The following is a 15,737-nucleotide window of genomic DNA, read 5'->3' as shown; positions in this document are numbered from 1 at the left end:
TGCATGGTTTTAAGAACTTGTAAATATTTTCTATTCGTTTGCATTTTATGTCCATTGAAGTTTTGGAAAAAATATCTTTCTGAGCTAGAAAGAGAAACAGAATTAAATAGAAATAAAAGTCTTCTTTAAGCAGCAGCTGACCTTCAAGTACAATCATTGAATCTTGAAAATCTTATTTCCAAAGGCGCTCCAAGAAAAGTACGGTGGCTGGCAGAATATAAGCATGATTAATTATTTTAATGATTATGCAAATCTGTGTTTTGAGAAGTTTGGCGACCGTGTGAAACACTGGATTACGTTCAGCAATCCTTGGGTAAGTCATCAATGCTTTCCTTCCAAACACTGCCATTGCTGGTTCTGTTCCCAAAATTCTGTGGAAGTGACACTAGAGGAGAGTAGGGGGAAAAAAGAGATGGAAGGGGAAAGATTTAAACCATTAATCCTTGTGGCCAAAAATCTCAGCGGGCAGATTTTGCACAAGGGCAGAGGGCAGAGTTTCAAGGGCAGAGTTTCAAGACGTGAAATTCCAGGAAAATTCTGAAAACTCCTCAGCTGGAGAGAGAGCAGGATTGGAAAGGCAGCTGTTATTTTACCCTTCCCCATTCCTCAGCTCACCCCATTTGCCCTCCTCACCAAGACCCTGCTCCCAATAAAGCCACAGCTCAGTACCAAGTAGGCAGCAGGGCAGGAAATGGGAGCCAAGGAAGGGAAAAGGGGATTGGAAGGGAGGAGAGCACAGGGTGCAGAGGATGGAGCACATCCCCTGGCTCTGGAGCCCGGAGAAGGACTGACTGTCTCCAGGACTGACTGTGTGTGTTTGCAGGCAGTGGCTGAACAGGGCTATGAAACAGGAGAACACGCTCCAGGACTGAAGCTCGGCGGCTGCGGCGCCTACAAGGCTGCTCATCACATCATTAAAGTAAAAAACCTCCTGAAGTTGTGCTTGAAATTATGTGTCAATTAAGGATTTTTATCAGATTTTACTCTTTAAACAGAAATATAGTTTCAGAGCTATGTAATTTCTAAGTAGGACACTGAAATTATCATCTGGTTTGAAACCTCCAGTGCATAATCCAAGGCACTACCAATGTTTGGTGCTCCATTTAACACCTGCAACAATTTGAATTTTCCTTCTATTATAAATGTCTCTTATAGCATGTTTCAAGCTGATTGAAAAAGAAAACATCCAGGTTAGTTCAGAAAGAAGCAGAAACATCCTGGCTTGTTAAAATGAACCTGAATGTTGCAAGTGACTTCGGGAAGTCTCTGGTAAAAATTAACTTTCATCAGTGTGAATAAATTAGGGAAAGACATCCAAAGATCAGAGCCATGGGACAGACCCCTGTCCTGAGGGCTGGGTGGCAGCTCCATGTGGATGTCCTGGAAGTTAGGGAAGGAATCTTGCACAGAGGCTTTTGTGATGTCTTACATTAAATGAAAGTTCCTGTAATAAACACAAAAGAAATTCTGTGATATTTTCAGCCAGACCTCAGGGCAAGAAGCGCTCACCAGCTTTCCATGCCATAAGAGATGAAAATGTGCACACGATTTATTCTATTTTTACATTATTTTTAGACTCATGCCAAGGTCTGGCACTCCTACAACAACACCTGGCGCAGGGAGCAGAGAGGTAATCAGGATTCATTCTGTGATTGTGCTGCTGTCTCTATTAAGGGCTTAAAGAACTGCAGAATTGTCCCTTTGTTTTAAGGGATGGTTGGAATTTCCCTAACGAGTGGCTGGGGGGAACCTGTTGATCCACACAGCCCAACAGACAGAGATGCTGCTGAAAGGTACATCCAGTTCCACCTGGGATGGTTTGCAAACCCCATTTACAGAGGGGACTACCCAGAGGTTATGAAGAATTATGTAGGTAAGTCCCAGTAAGTGTGACATGAATAGATCCACTCTTCCAGCACATTACAAGGGAGTAACTCCTTATTAATAATAATACACATAATAATGTGTGCTTTAGTCAAGTAAGGTCACAGGTGAGACTCAGCAAAGAACCAAAGGCCCCTGGGCTGGACACAGCTCCTAAAGCAGTTTGGGAACACACCAGGACACCTTAAATCACTGTTTCTCCATGTATTGTACCCAATTTAATTCTCCAAACCAAAAGGATGGAAGATGGTCTCATCTTAAAAAACCCATTAAGCTCAGGTGTCCTTGACACTAACATTAAATTCAGAAAAACCATATTTGGCCCCAGCACAGTTCCCAGAGAAGCTGTGGCTGTCCCTGGATCCCTGGAAGTGTCCAAGGCCAGGTTGGAAAGGGCTTGGAGCACCTTGGGATCGTGGAAGGTGTCCTTGCCCATGGCAGTGATGATTTTAAAGGTCCCTTCCAACCCAAATCATCCAGGATTCCATGATTCGATGACTTATTGTTGGTGAGATAAGGCAAACCGATTTCCATGTTCCTCAGAAGTTGTTTCCTATAATTATTTTGCTAGGCAGGAAGAGTGCCCAGCAGGGCCTGGGGACATCAAGATTACCAACTTTCTCAGTGCAAGAGAAAACCTACATTAAAGGCACCTCGGATTTCCTGGGAATTGGTCACTTCACCACTCGTTATGTCCTGCAGAAGAACTTTCCCTTTCTCCAAGTGTCCAGTTACCACACTGACCATGACCTGGCTGAACTGGTGGACCCCAACTGGCCAGCTCCAGGCCCTAAGTGGCTCTACGCTGTGCCCTGGGGGTTCAGAAGGTTACTCAACTTCATTAAGGTGAGTAGAGCAGTTCTTTAATTATAAAAGAAGTAAATAAAATGCCTGGTTTAGATTTAGATTTTCAACAGTTCCAGCTATTGGTCATGTGTTAGTGGGAATTTTGTCAAAAAAACCCTTAATTTCAGCTCAGAAAACTATAGAATTCAGTCATTTTAAAGTGAACCCCACAGTTAAATCCTACTACACATTTTTCATACTTAGGTAAGTAAATGTAGAAAATTCCTTTTAATGCACTTTGCTAATTCACATATTCTGTCAAAATAAAATGATTTCATGTGAACCAATGTCAACATTTCTGTTTGCAGACCCAGTATGGGAACCCCCTGATTTATGTGACAGAGAACGGAGTGTCTGAAACAGTGCAGTGCCCTCAGCTGTGTGATGAGTGGAGGATCCAGTACCTGAAGGGATACATCAACGAGATACTCAAAGGTCACTTAAAAACAGCCTTAAAGGATTTGACTTTTGGAGTGTTCTCACTTTCTGCCTGTTTTTTACTTTGTCATTTCCATCAGAGAAATAACAATTCACAAGTCAAAATGGACAGCAAAGCAGACTCATAAATTTTCACCAAAATGACAACCTAAGCAAACATATTAATACTAATAAGTGCAATAACCGAGCTGAGATTTAATACTGCAATAAATCATCAGTTTCCACTTTCAGAAAGGAGAAATTGCTATGCCCATAGAGCTCTAGTTTAAGCTAAAGACAACAATTTAAAAGAATCTAGATTCAATTAATTTATACTTCATTTTTCTGTCCTCCTCCCCACCTCTTCCAGCTATAAACCAAACATTTACAGAAGCGTATTTTAAGGCCAAACCCCACCTTTATCAGTGATTTCTGTTCTGTTTCCAGCTCTAAATGATGGTGTAAATGTCAAAGGTTACACTGCCTGGTCACTGCTGGACAAATTTGAATGGAACAAAGGCTTCTCCGAAAGATTTGGGCTTTACCACATTGACTTCAAAAACAAGAACAAACCACGGTACCCAAAGGCATCTGTTGACTACTATAAAAAGATTATCAGTGCAAATGGATTCCCAAATCCAAGAGAGGTGATGTCAGCTGCTAATTTTGATCTTTTTTTTCCCCCCTTTTCCTTTGATTTATGTGCAAATATCACTCTGAATTTTGGGAAACAACTTGTATGAATATGGTACAGAAGGGACACTTTGGATCTGTAAATTAGGGATCTGTTTAATACAGAGATATTCAGACACTGAAAGTGGGAACAGCCTCAATTGCTGTGTCTAAAGCATTCCACAGACTCCAACTGGACTTACTGATGCAGTCAAAAATTCTCCATCAGAAGTTATTTAGCAGTGCAGTCAGATTCCTAGACAGAAAATTCCGTATACCCTACTGGAAAATAACCTGGAATGTGGCATGTGCCGTTAAAAATTTAATTAAACCATTAACTCGGAGAAACACACTGAAATAAAAACCACAAAGAACCTTTCAGAAAATCATGTGCTGGTAGAATAAAATAGTTTCAAGTCAATTGTAGGGACAGGGGCAGGAAGGGAGCTGTGGGAGTGAGGAGGATGCTGCAGGCTCACAGAACTGTCCCCCTTTCCCAGGTGGAAAACTGGCATCGGAAGGCCATGGACACCTGCTCTGCCACACACCAACACCTTGCTGCAGGTAATTTTTTTTTGTTCTATAAAAGCAGATTTTCTTCTATAAAAGCAGATTCTGTAAAGTTCAGATATTAAAATTGCTCTCTGAATAATGCTAGAAGGTGTTTTCTCCCCCAAAAGCACTACAAGCCTCTAAAGAAAAATGTCTTTATTTACTGTCTCCAACTTAAAACCACTGTAGCTAAATGGATCAGCTGCGGATGTTACTGAAATACAGGAACTGGAAGAGCTACTGCTTAAAATTGAGGTTGTGGATGACAACATTCTCCTTAAAGTAAAACTGCTGAATGCTTTTTCAAACACAAACCAAACCCAGACAAATCAAGACAACCACACAGAAAATCTCTAAATGTTTGACTTTTATGTAAAGTGGAACTATAAAAATAAATGAAAGGGCAAAGGAGTGGCCTAAGATTAAGTTTGGGCTCTGATGGTAACAAAGAAACCCCAACACAACTGATCCAGAACAGCAAAAAAAAACCCCTGGTGTAATTCAGGATCTTTCAGAAGCCCTGAAGTAAGAGGTTTTTTAAAGAAAGATCAAATCACTCCTATAGATTCTTACAAGAGGATGAGCTAAATTCCACATGGTGGGAAACATCCCAGCAGTCAGCCCAAGTTAATCCTGCCCAGCCTCCACTTCCAAGTCATGCTCAGTGTGAATGGACTGGGTTTAACAGAATTCTTCCAGGCTTCTCTGTGGAATAAAGTTCCACCAAATAAAACCCATTTAATTTTTCAAACAGATACAGAACTATCATTAAAAGGCCAAAGCTTCCCAAGGATTTCTCTTTGACAGTTTTCTTTCACCTTGGGGTGAGGGGAATTAAAATCAAAAGATCAGTAAAATATTATTAATGCCCTGCAGCTAATGCAAAGTAAGGACAATTTTTGCAGCCCTTTGAGCACTGACATGTCTTCAGAAATTTAACTTAAAAAGAAAAAGAGAGGGAAAACTATCATGGATTTGCTCCAGCTTTGGCAGACTTAGGAAATTCTGTTTGCTTTGTTTGCTGTTTATGCCAATGCCAACACTTTTATGTTCAAAAAAATCTTTATGTTAACTCTAAATTAGCTATTACTGTACTCCAGAGGATTAAATCTCTTACATATTCCTCATTTCTCAAATTTTAGATTCCCTGATTACTCACATGGAAATGGTGACAGAGATTGTTCTTCCTACAGTTTTCACACTCTGCATTCTCATCAGTATTGTCCTCCTCATATTCTACCTTCGAAACCACAGCTAAAACTGATGTTTGCACACATCTTCACTTGCCAAAAGGACTAAGCTGCAACTGTTTTATTTGAGTGGTTAAAAGTTACCACAGATGCCTCTTTTTATACCCCTGTAATGAAATATTATTTACCAATCCACCTAGAGCTTTCACAGTCGTTCTGTTCAATTCCCAAAACATGTTTTTTACCAAAATACAAAATACATTCTCTTTCCACTGATTCTAAATAGTAGGTTTTACAATCCTTATAATTTTGGAAACTGTTACACATTTTGTTCACCAGAAAAATAGTTGAGAGTAAAGTGATTCAAATCTTGCCAGTACAGAGTTCAAGTGATTAAAAGCCGCTTGCAAATCTTTCAGTCTGTTCATCAACAGCATTTTGATTACCATGTAATTGCTATTTGGAGAAAGACAGACACATGATTTTAAAATATAAAAGGACTTAAATATCCCAAGAGCACTGGTTAAATATGAACTTATTCATGTCTAAAAGTTAGGATAATTTGCTATTTAGGTGTGGAGAAGAGTTGTTTGAAGTGAGTAATCCAAGGTGACAACTTCTGAATCAGATTTAAACCACACCTCTGCAGTTTGGTTTACAGGAAGCAGACTTACCTTGTACAACTTTATAATATATTACACACAAAAATGTGGATTTTAAGTAATCCAAGCACTTCCAAAATTAATATTTCACCTTAAATTCCCTTCTAGTGCAGGTAGAAACAAGCACTATAAAAACTTGGTTCCACAATTCAGCTGGATGTACTTGAAATACAACTCCCTCTGCTTGAAACCAGAAGTTATAAAAATTTATATTAATAATCATCTATAATTTAGAGTTTTTAAAATAATGGATATTGGGGGTTTTCCTTTTTCTTACTTACCCACAGTTAAGGTATTAATGCAAAATATTTGTCTCAGATTATTTAGTCAGCATGTATGAAATTATGAAATTGTTTAAATTAGACCATCAAAATGTTTCCTCACTGATTAATCAGCATAACACATGCAACTGGCAACAAATTTAAACGATTAACGTCCAGCCAATTCTACTGATTTTGTTTTTCAAAAAATTATGCAAAAGATCCAAGACAACACTGTTAAAATAACTCACTTCACATTGAAGGAATAAAATAATTTGAAGAGGAGAGAGAAGTATTTCCAAGAATACACCAAAATATAAATACAGGGACAAAGAAACCCAAAGTGGCTGAAGATCCCAAGGCCCTGGATGAAGAGATTTCCAAATCCTTCAGGATGATGAAGGAGCACTCGATCCCAGGAGAACATGACAATATTGCTTGGTTTGATGGTTAAGATAACTCACACTCTGAACAGTGTCTGATTGCATTTTTAATGATCAAAACAATAAAATATAAAACCCCAAAGTGCACAACTTTGTTGAATGCCTGTAAATATATGAAAAAAATGCACCATATATACAAAATATTTATACTGTACAGTCATAATTGCACTGCATTTTTAACAAAGGAGATGCCTACAGGTGAATTGTGGCTGTGGAGGTCCCACTTAGGTGTAATAAAGCAAATAAATCAGTGAAGATGAACTGTTTGAAGCCCAGAGTGTTTCTAAAGGTTCTGTTGGGACAGAAAACACTGAATTTTTGCCCTTTCTGTACCTTTCCAGTCCTGCCTGCTCAGCAACATCAACTTAAGTGAAGTGCACCTGACTGCACTGAGTCATGGTAATAAAATACAGCTTTTCTTCACTGCTTCCATTTACTGTGGAGTCCAAAAGGAAACCTGCAAGGACAAAGGGAAAAGTTGGGATCAGCCACTCTTGTTAGGAGGCAGAGATCAGTTCATGGAGCAGCTTCCAGAACTGTTTTCAAAGTGGAGTTTTACTGAAGCACTTCATGACAAAAATCAAAAATTACAGGAAAGATTTACCAAATCCTCACGGCAAACCTCATCCCAAAAAGGCAAATCATTTCTGTACCAGTCTCTCTGCTTATTCTTCCCCATTCTGATGCTTTTCCACTTGTCCTACATTTGCTTGCAGCAAGGCAGATGTTCTCCCCTTTGCACTTTCTCTGACTCGAGACCAGCATTAACAACAGGGAAATTTCTCTTCAAAACTCTTCTCAGATTCATTGGCAGACATTTTAGAAATAAGGTGCAAGATTTTTTGGGTATCAGTCATCTCATATTTGGAACTATTCTGTCATTTTAACTCTAAAAAACATAACTCAGCCAAGCTGAGAAGGCAAAAAGTCACCACTTTCTGAAGATCCTCAGTTCTGTAAATACCACCTCACTCTTTTAGTAGAAGGCATAATATCATTTTGCTCTTGCTAAAAAGTAAATATAAAGCTCAGGCCCACTGAACTCAGGATAAAAACTGAATCCGTTTGAAGTTTGTGCTTTGATTATTTCATTTCACCACCAGCATTCCCCCACCTGAATTGTTTGATGTGCCATGTTCAACTGGAGCATTGGTGCTGATTTGCCACGTTGTTTTCACCTCCTTCTGTCCATGCCCACTGCTTATCTCCACCTTCCAGACCTCAGGGTTATCACTGAGGGAATAATCAAAAACCATCAAAATTGAGGTAGGTGTTCAGTCACATCTGAGTTTTATGCTGCAAATGCTGAAGTTTCTCTTACTTTTGATAGAATTTCTTCACAAGAGCTGGTCTGATGGGCAGCTGAAACACATGCTTCTCATTCAGAGGGTTCTCCTTGTAATATTTCATGCAAATCCTACAAGAGACATCAGGTTACTTTCTTTAAAGAAATGCTTGTACAGCAGAGGATAAACCTTGTGCAAAATTAACTGTACTCTGACATTTTATTATTTTCCTTAGCTTTCAGCTTTAGTCCCAAAGCAAAATCTGGCAGGAAGATCCACCTGATCCTTCTGCAGTCTCACTGTCACCACCATGAAGGTGTTTCTTTAAAACTGTCAAACAAACTCTGTTTGTGATTGTCATTTAAAGAGCGGAAGTAGAAATGCAATAATTACTGTGTCAAAGGGAAGAGGTTCTCGTGTCTGAACTGCAGTAAGCCTGTACAGCTGACCATGATTTCCAGCATGTGGTGAAGCTTTTGAACACGGTGCACTTGTTCCTGGAGATCCACTGATGTGGAAATGAAATAATCCTGGAAGAGTAAAGAGGTTCTGCTCTTACCTGAGCACTCCATTGCTCCAGACACACAACACACCCTCAGGAAATGAAACCATCTTCCTGCTTCTTTGGAGCAGCCAAGATTTTTAGAGTGGCCCAGCAGACTCAGAATAAAGTCCCATCAAAATGTGACAAAGGTTCACTGCCTTGACAGTGACCCAGGTCAGGTATTAGGGAATTATCTGGGAATATTAAACAAAACAATGACATTCCTGCAGGGTGTTGTTCCAGCCTCGTGATCTGCAGTTCAGTTTCTCAGTTTTTATGATTTGCATCCCACCATCAGCTAATCATGCACTGCTTTATAAAATAAAAATAAAGCATCTCACCAAGTAGTTTACTGTTGCAAGTTCCTGGCCTGTAAAAGGAACAGCAGGAAAAAAAAATTAAAATTTAATACATGGTATCAGATGAAATACAAGCAACATTCAGGTGATCAAAGAGGAAATTCTACTAAAGCACAAAGTCAGCAGGAGTGTGATGTTATTTATTGACATGATCGTTCATTCCAAACAAGAAATCCCCTCTGAAGTGGTAAGGTCAATTTTATTTATCACCAAGGTTGCACAATGAAGAAACCCACCATGTACTGGAGACAACCACCCTCCTCAGGACACACAAGTTTACAGAAGTAGTGAAAATAAAAAAGCAAATAAACAAAGAATGAAAACAGGATGACAGATGCCAGAAAGAAATGAAGGGGTAACAACAACAGCAAAACACAAAGCTATGCTTATTTTGAAAAAAATGAGTTTTTAAAATTTCGAAATTTAAAAGCTGAAAAGTTCCATTATTAAGGAAGCTGGAAACTGCACTTCAGCAGATGGGAAGGAAGAGAGATGGAGGTGACCCAAAAAGTTCATTATTTCCTTCATGGAACACCTTTTCTCTTGAATTCCTCACGCTGTTACCAAGTGTCAGACTCACCTATGAAAAAACTGACATAATCCTTCTTCATCTTCTCCAAGCCAATCTCCAGGAGCATCTGGATGGGAGTGATGTCACTGAGGGAAACATCCTCCAGCTTCCCATGGTAGGACTGTTGGATCAATTGACTTAAGAAGCTGCTGCTCCCTTGATGAATCTAAAAATAAACCAGTTTTTTTAGTGATGTAACTGTGCATGAAACATCCTCAATACTGTTCAGAAGTTCAACACACAATTTAAAAACAACACAAATGAGGGGCAGTGAAGGGACAAGAACTGTATTTTACTTGAAACTACCCCAGATTTTACCATTTCTTGTGAAATACAAATACACACCCATGGCTGTATCTCAGCACGTTGCAGGGATTTTATGACCAGTGTGAAACAGTCTATTAACTCCTGATAAGAACTGACACCTAGAAAGAAAAACACAGTATTTTAATTATCAATCCTTCAGGCTTTTTCTCTGGCTGTTAAGTCAATAACAACACCCTTGCATGAACAAAACCCCTCAATTAAAGAATGAGAGCTGAAATTACAGATTGCACAGCTTTTTGGCAGCTTTGTCATACGATGACTTTAAAAAAGGTTACTCTAAAACAAAAAGTGATCAACAGAGACCACTGAACTCTATATACACTGAAAATTACCCTTCAGATGTAGAGAAAAAGGAATTGCAAAGTCTTCAGGTTTAAAGCAGATGGGTTTTAGCTTTAGAGCAACCACCAGTGGTTTAGTACCTTTTGCAGTCAAATCAAATGAAATTCTCTCCTGCTGGATGCTGGTCTGCCACTGGAAGGTTGTAAAAAAACACATCATCCTACATCCCTAAAATGGGCTCTTTCAGAAAGAGCTGATACCAATTTTCTGAAGAGCTGATGAGTCCTTAAAACTCAGAAAAGGGCAGGAATTTCCCTGCAAAGGCAAAACTGTCTAGCAGATAGAGAAGAAAATGAAAGGCAAACAAAGGGGGCACAACACACTTACCTTTCATTTTGCACCATAATTGCTCAGTGAAGTCCAGGTCTCCTCGCTCACCAAACATTGATTTTATGCAACTGTCCACAGCAGCAGTGTCACATTTGATTTTCTGCAAGAATTTATTGGTCTTCGATGAAAAAATGGTGCCTGAGAGTCAAAAAAGCTTCCACATCTGAATTTCTCCAGAGATCAAAACTGGCTGCAAACTCAAAACTCCCCCTTTTCCAGGGAAATTACCACACAGTCATTTGGAAGTATATTTTTATTTAAAAGTGAGTCTGATTCAGAATTATCCCACTGGATAACTGCCAGCCTTGGACCAGGAAACACAAGGCACTGTCAGAGAGACTTTAGATCTCAGCCAGGGATTGTCTTTGCATCCAGCAGTGCCCTGAGAGGCCAAAATCCAGACACACAAATTCTCAGAATGGAGAACTTCCCTGTAATCCTGATACAGAATAGTTCTGCTGACACAGAAATCAATATATTCTTAGATTATCCACAAAATGCTGCTTCTCTCTTAATAGAAAATAGACCTAAACCTTTCCTTGTAGGCTGAGAGGGGAAAAAAAATCTTAATATAATTTTCAGAGCAGAGACAGAAAGCAAGAGATCCATATTCCTTTACATCACTATTTAAACATATAAACAATAGAGAAGATTTAGTCAAACTTTGAAATAACTGCAGTTAAAAGGGAAGCAAAATGACAAAGCAGCTGTTAGGAAATTGCACACACCTCCGTTTCATTCTTGTTTCCAAATACACAATCTCCATCCAGCTTCTTCTTTAAATCTAGCAGAGTTAAAAGAGTAAGTTCCACCGCTGTGAAAAGTGTCATCAAACCAATCCTTAACCCCCAGGCACATCATAACTAACAAATACATTGAATAATAAAATTGATTCATTTTAAAATGGTTTTACAGGGGAAGGATACAATCTGAAAAAAATTATAAAAATTTTAAAAATGTTTTTTATTATTTATTACTTTGATCCATGATATTAGGATAATGAAAAATGACAACCATGTATGAATCTATTTAACTACTCTGTGCAGTGGTTACAGCAGAGAAATGAATATTTCCAGTTCTAATGCATTAAAAGTTGTATGTGGAATTCCCTTTTATTCCTGTGAAGTGCCACAGCCCTCCCTCCCCATGAACAAGCAGCAATTACCAGTCAGAAATTCCTGGACCAGTTTAAGAGCTGATTCAGACTCTGATGGCTCAGGCCACTCAGTCGCACCCATCTTCAGACCTCCAGCCAAAGCCTAAAGGCAGCGGAAAATCATAACAAAAAAAAAATCATAACAGAAATCAGCTCTTCTTGGGAGTCCTGCACGTGTCATCTCTCACAGAAAACTTCACCAAGAATCTCTGCACAACTAACCAGGAGTTACAAATTTTCAGAATTCCCTGGATGATTTATCCCCTTTGTGTTTAAGATTTCTAAAACTGAACTCAAAGTTGCAGCTAAAATAAACGCTTGGAAGTTATCTTTGAAACATCTGATGGAGTTTGCAATAAAGCAAATTATTAGCACATAAAATGTGAAATTGGAATTTCTCCCTGCACTCACCAGGAGGAACTGCAGCTCTCGGTACAGATGGAACACGGGACTTCTGGGGTCCCCCGACTCCAGGGAAACATTCTGAAAGTTCCACAAGTTTATCTCAGTTTCAAGCTTTAGAAATCAAATGTCCTAAAATTTTTATCAGTGAGAAGCATGTCAGCACAACTCATAATTCAGCTGATGAACAGATTTTGCTTTTGTCTTCTCTCCTTTACACTGCTCATGATGTGAATTGTGCCAAGAGCTTGGGTTGATTTGCTTTTTCCACCCTGACTTACCAGGGTGGCAGCAGAGATCAGTGGGGGAGTCTCCAGGATCTTTTCCACCCCATTCCATGTGATCTCCACACTGATGCTGCTCCCAGACTCTGCCATGGTCTCCTCCATTGCAGCAGGTGCAATCAGCTCATAGCGAGCAAATCCTTTTGTCGTCACCTGAAGTGAAAAGATTTCAAAAAATGAAAACAACAAATCTACCACGGGCAAAGGAATTTTAAAAGCTTTTCCCAAACATGCAAAAAAACGGTTAATGCCAGACAAATGCATTATAAACGTGACCTGAAATCAGGCTGTTATACTATAGAATCACACTAAGGTGAGTTTCCATAGAGGATCTAAAAAACTTCCCCAAACCAGCATCATAAATCCCAAAACAGAGTTTTTAAACTTCAGCTGAAGCCATGACAGAGTGTAAAAACCTACAACAGATGAATGATGTCTTATTCTATGTTCCATTTTGAGCTCTTCCAGGTTTGCAAAACGGGTTTTATCAGCTGTAGGACCTAGGAAAGGAAAAAAAGATGAGAATCAAAACTCCCCATTTGACACAATTCAAATTTGGCACTTCAAATTCATTCCCAAATTCTCCATTTGGTGAAGCAGGACTTGTGCTGTCCTTCAGAAAGCAGGAATTCCCCTTGCATTCCTCCTATTGATTATAAGAGCTGATATGAACACACACAAATGTTTAGAATGAATCAGAGGTTGTGTAAGATGCTGAATGGCAGCAATTTAAATTCCCTGCTGTTGCACCTGAGTTGAGGCAGGCCTGCACAGATACAGGTGCATCATTTAGATTAAAAAGCCATTTCCCCCCCACAGCATCGGTTAAAAACATCTTTTCTCTTATTTTAATCTCTCTTTTTTTTTTTTTCATTAAAACCAGGAATATAGATAATTTCCAAGCCAGCATCACACAAAGAACAAAGACATCACTGTGACATCAGCATCCCCACATCTTTTAGCCTTCCTCATTTAATTTTCTGTGCACCATGACCACCTTACCATCACATGAAACCGTGTAAATATTGAGCCCTGTGACTTTATTTCCAGCCTTGAGAGGCTCAGCTCCAATCCAGCGGGTGTGCTGAGGGTCAGAGCCATCACACCTGGCCCACAGCGGGGGAAGCACCACCAGGTCACTTGTCCCCAGGCAGGTCATGTTTGGGTTCTGCACCATCGTGTACAAGGAAATCAACTGCCTAGAAACAGGGACAGGGAGAAAGGAAGATGTCAGATTCTAAAATTATAATTGAATATTACGTTTTAAGCTGATTAAAAAGAATACATTACTTAGGTAAACCATGTTTTGGTACCATGCATTGGTATTTTAATAGCAACAAAGACGCAAATCAGATTTTTAGGGCTTTTTTGAACAGGAGCTTTACCAAAAAAAAAAACATTGAAGTCTTAGTGAGCTTTTTTTGCTCATCTACACCCAGTGAATGCCATTAACCCAACAGCCCAAGTGCTTTTTCAACACCTGGATTTTAGCTACTTTTTTAAACACTTTCAGCCATTAAAAGTAGGGAGGCCCTTTTGCAGGATGGAAAACAGTCACAACTCCTCATAAACTAACGAGTAATTTCATTTAGGGGATTGAAAATACAGGTTCTGAATATCAGAAAAAGACAAAATTACTGAAGAAAACTCCCTCAAAAGGGGAGGGAAAGCTTTCACACTTACTTTGCTCTTCCAACAGAAAGAGCCAGGGTTCCAGGACTCTCCTTTGGCAAAACCTCAGAGGCATAAACAGCATCCTCTGTTCTTGATTCCTCCATGGAGTTGCTTTCTTCGTTGTGAGTCTTTAAGAGAAACGTGCATGTAAGTCAGAAACTGAAAGGTGTGTGAAAAACAATCTGATAGGAATTCAAAAGTCTGGATTACATTGAACATCCACCATGCACACTCACAGCTTTCTGCAAAATATAGACTGCACTGCTTCCATTCCAGAACTTTTCAACAGGACTTTTGCAACTGCCACCAACCAGTGAGATCTCTACGTCAGTCTGGGAAAAAAAAAAAAATCAAAACTTTTTAATGCACTGTGTAGACACACTGCATTTCAGCTTTTTTTTATTTATACTAGAAATTGCAAAATTAAATAATTCCACGGATTGTTTTCCAGTCCTTTTCAATCAATTTGTGACCCACTTGCAGCTTTCCTGCAGTGCCTGAAGGGAGCCTACAGGAAAGATGGAGAGAGACCCTTTAAGAGGATGGAGTGGCAGGACAAGGTGGAATGGCTTCACGCAGACAGGGTAGGTTTAGGTTGGAAATTAGGAAGAAATCTTTATTGTGAGGGTGGGCAGGCCCTGGCACAGGGTGCCCAGAGAAGCTGTGGTTGCCCCTGGATCCCTGGAAGTGTCCAGGGCCAGGCTGGACAGAGTTTGGAGCAGCCTGGGACAGTGGAAGGTGTCCCTGCCCATGGCACGGGGTGGGATGGGATGATCTTCAAGCTCCCTTCCAACCCAAACCAGTCTATGACTGTACCTCATAGAGATAGGGATGTTCGGGGATACTGTCCTTTCCATCTTCACGTATCCTGAAAGAAAAGAAAACGTTGAGATACACGACTTTTCCCCTCAGCGTTCCTTGTTAAACAGCAACATTATCCACATACATTAAACGCTTCAAGGGTACAACGGGAGCCTCAGCAGCCTCCCCACAAGCGGGGAGCAGAGCAGCGGAGACCCCCAGACAGTGACCCCGATCCGCACCGGAGCAGGAGCCCGGACAACCCCGGGAACAGCCCCGATCCCTACCGGAGCGGGAGCCCGGACAACCCCGGGAACAGCCCCGATCCCTACCGGAGCAGGAGCCCGGACAACCCCGGGAACAGCCCCGATCCCTACCGGAGCAGGAGCCCGCTGAGCCCCGGGAACAGCCCCGATCCCTACCGGAGCAGGAGCCCGCTGAGCCCCGGGAACAGCCCCGATCCCTACCGGAGCAGGAGCCCAGACAGCCCCGGGAACAGCCCCGATCCCTACCGGAGCAGGAGCCCGGAACATCCCCGGGAACAGCCCCGATCCCTACCGGAGCAGGAGCCCGCTCAGGCCGGCGCCCGCCCGGCGCCGCCGCTCGGCCGCCATCGCCCCCGCCACAATCGAAGTTCCCGCCCGCCGGCGCTACGCGATGTCCGTGAGGGGAAGGTGACGCTGTGAGTGGCGTCACGCCGGATCCCTCCGCCGGAACAGAGTCCTCCGCTTTGGC

The 15,737-nt window shown here is 40.8% G+C and overlaps 2 protein-coding genes across 5 annotated transcripts; one reads left to right on the top strand and one right to left on the bottom strand.

Moving 5' to 3' along the window:
• The first annotated feature begins 223 nt into the window (after nt 1–223).
• LCTL (lactase like) lies at nt 224–5,678 on the top strand. 3 transcript variants are annotated; one of them, XM_066196114.1, is made up of 9 exons: nt 224–313; nt 824–919; nt 1,576–1,630; nt 1,712–1,873; nt 2,456–2,730; nt 3,039–3,165; nt 3,595–3,794; nt 4,320–4,383; nt 5,514–5,678. In XM_066196114.1, the coding sequence occupies exons 1-9, from the start codon at nt 224–226 to the stop codon at nt 5,627–5,629; spliced, it is 1,185 nt and encodes a 394-aa protein (XP_066052211.1). In that variant the 3' UTR covers nt 5,630–5,678. The 3 variants fall into 3 exon arrangements, with proteins under 3 accessions (XP_066052211.1, XP_066052212.1, XP_066052213.1); XM_066196115.1 differs by lacking the exons at nt 3,595–3,794; nt 4,320–4,383; XM_066196116.1 differs by lacking the exons at nt 824–919; nt 3,595–3,794; nt 4,320–4,383.
• Nucleotides 5,679–6,958: 1,280 nt separating this feature from the next.
• Nucleotides 6,959–15,640, bottom strand: ZWILCH (zwilch kinetochore protein). 2 transcript variants are annotated; one of them, XM_066196111.1, is made up of 18 exons: nt 15,561–15,640; nt 15,018–15,069; nt 14,438–14,533; nt 14,211–14,329; nt 13,530–13,726; nt 12,948–13,027; nt 12,525–12,680; nt 12,253–12,324; nt 11,851–11,944; nt 11,414–11,469; nt 10,683–10,785; nt 10,032–10,111; nt 9,696–9,852; nt 9,098–9,126; nt 8,606–8,742; nt 8,248–8,343; nt 8,041–8,159; nt 6,959–7,383 (listed from the first exon to the last, which is right to left on the bottom strand). In XM_066196111.1, the coding sequence occupies exons 1-18, from the start codon at nt 15,614–15,616 to the stop codon at nt 7,292–7,294; spliced, it is 1,791 nt and encodes a 596-aa protein (XP_066052208.1). In that variant the 5' UTR covers nt 15,617–15,640; the 3' UTR covers nt 6,959–7,291. The 2 variants fall into 2 exon arrangements, with proteins under 2 accessions (XP_066052208.1, XP_066052209.1); XM_066196112.1 differs by lacking the exon at nt 6,959–7,383 and adding an exon at nt 7,426–7,745.
• Between the last annotated feature and the right edge of the window lie 97 nt (nt 15,641–15,737).

This window comes from Chamaea fasciata, unplaced genomic scaffold, assembly GCF_029207755.1.
Source record: "Chamaea fasciata isolate MVZ Bird 193981 ecotype frontalis unplaced genomic scaffold, bChaFas1.0.hap1 SCAF_14, whole genome shotgun sequence".
NCBI classification, from domain to species: domain Eukaryota; kingdom Metazoa; phylum Chordata; class Aves; order Passeriformes; family Sylviidae; genus Chamaea; species Chamaea fasciata.
This window is presented reverse-complemented; position numbering and strand designations above follow the sequence as displayed.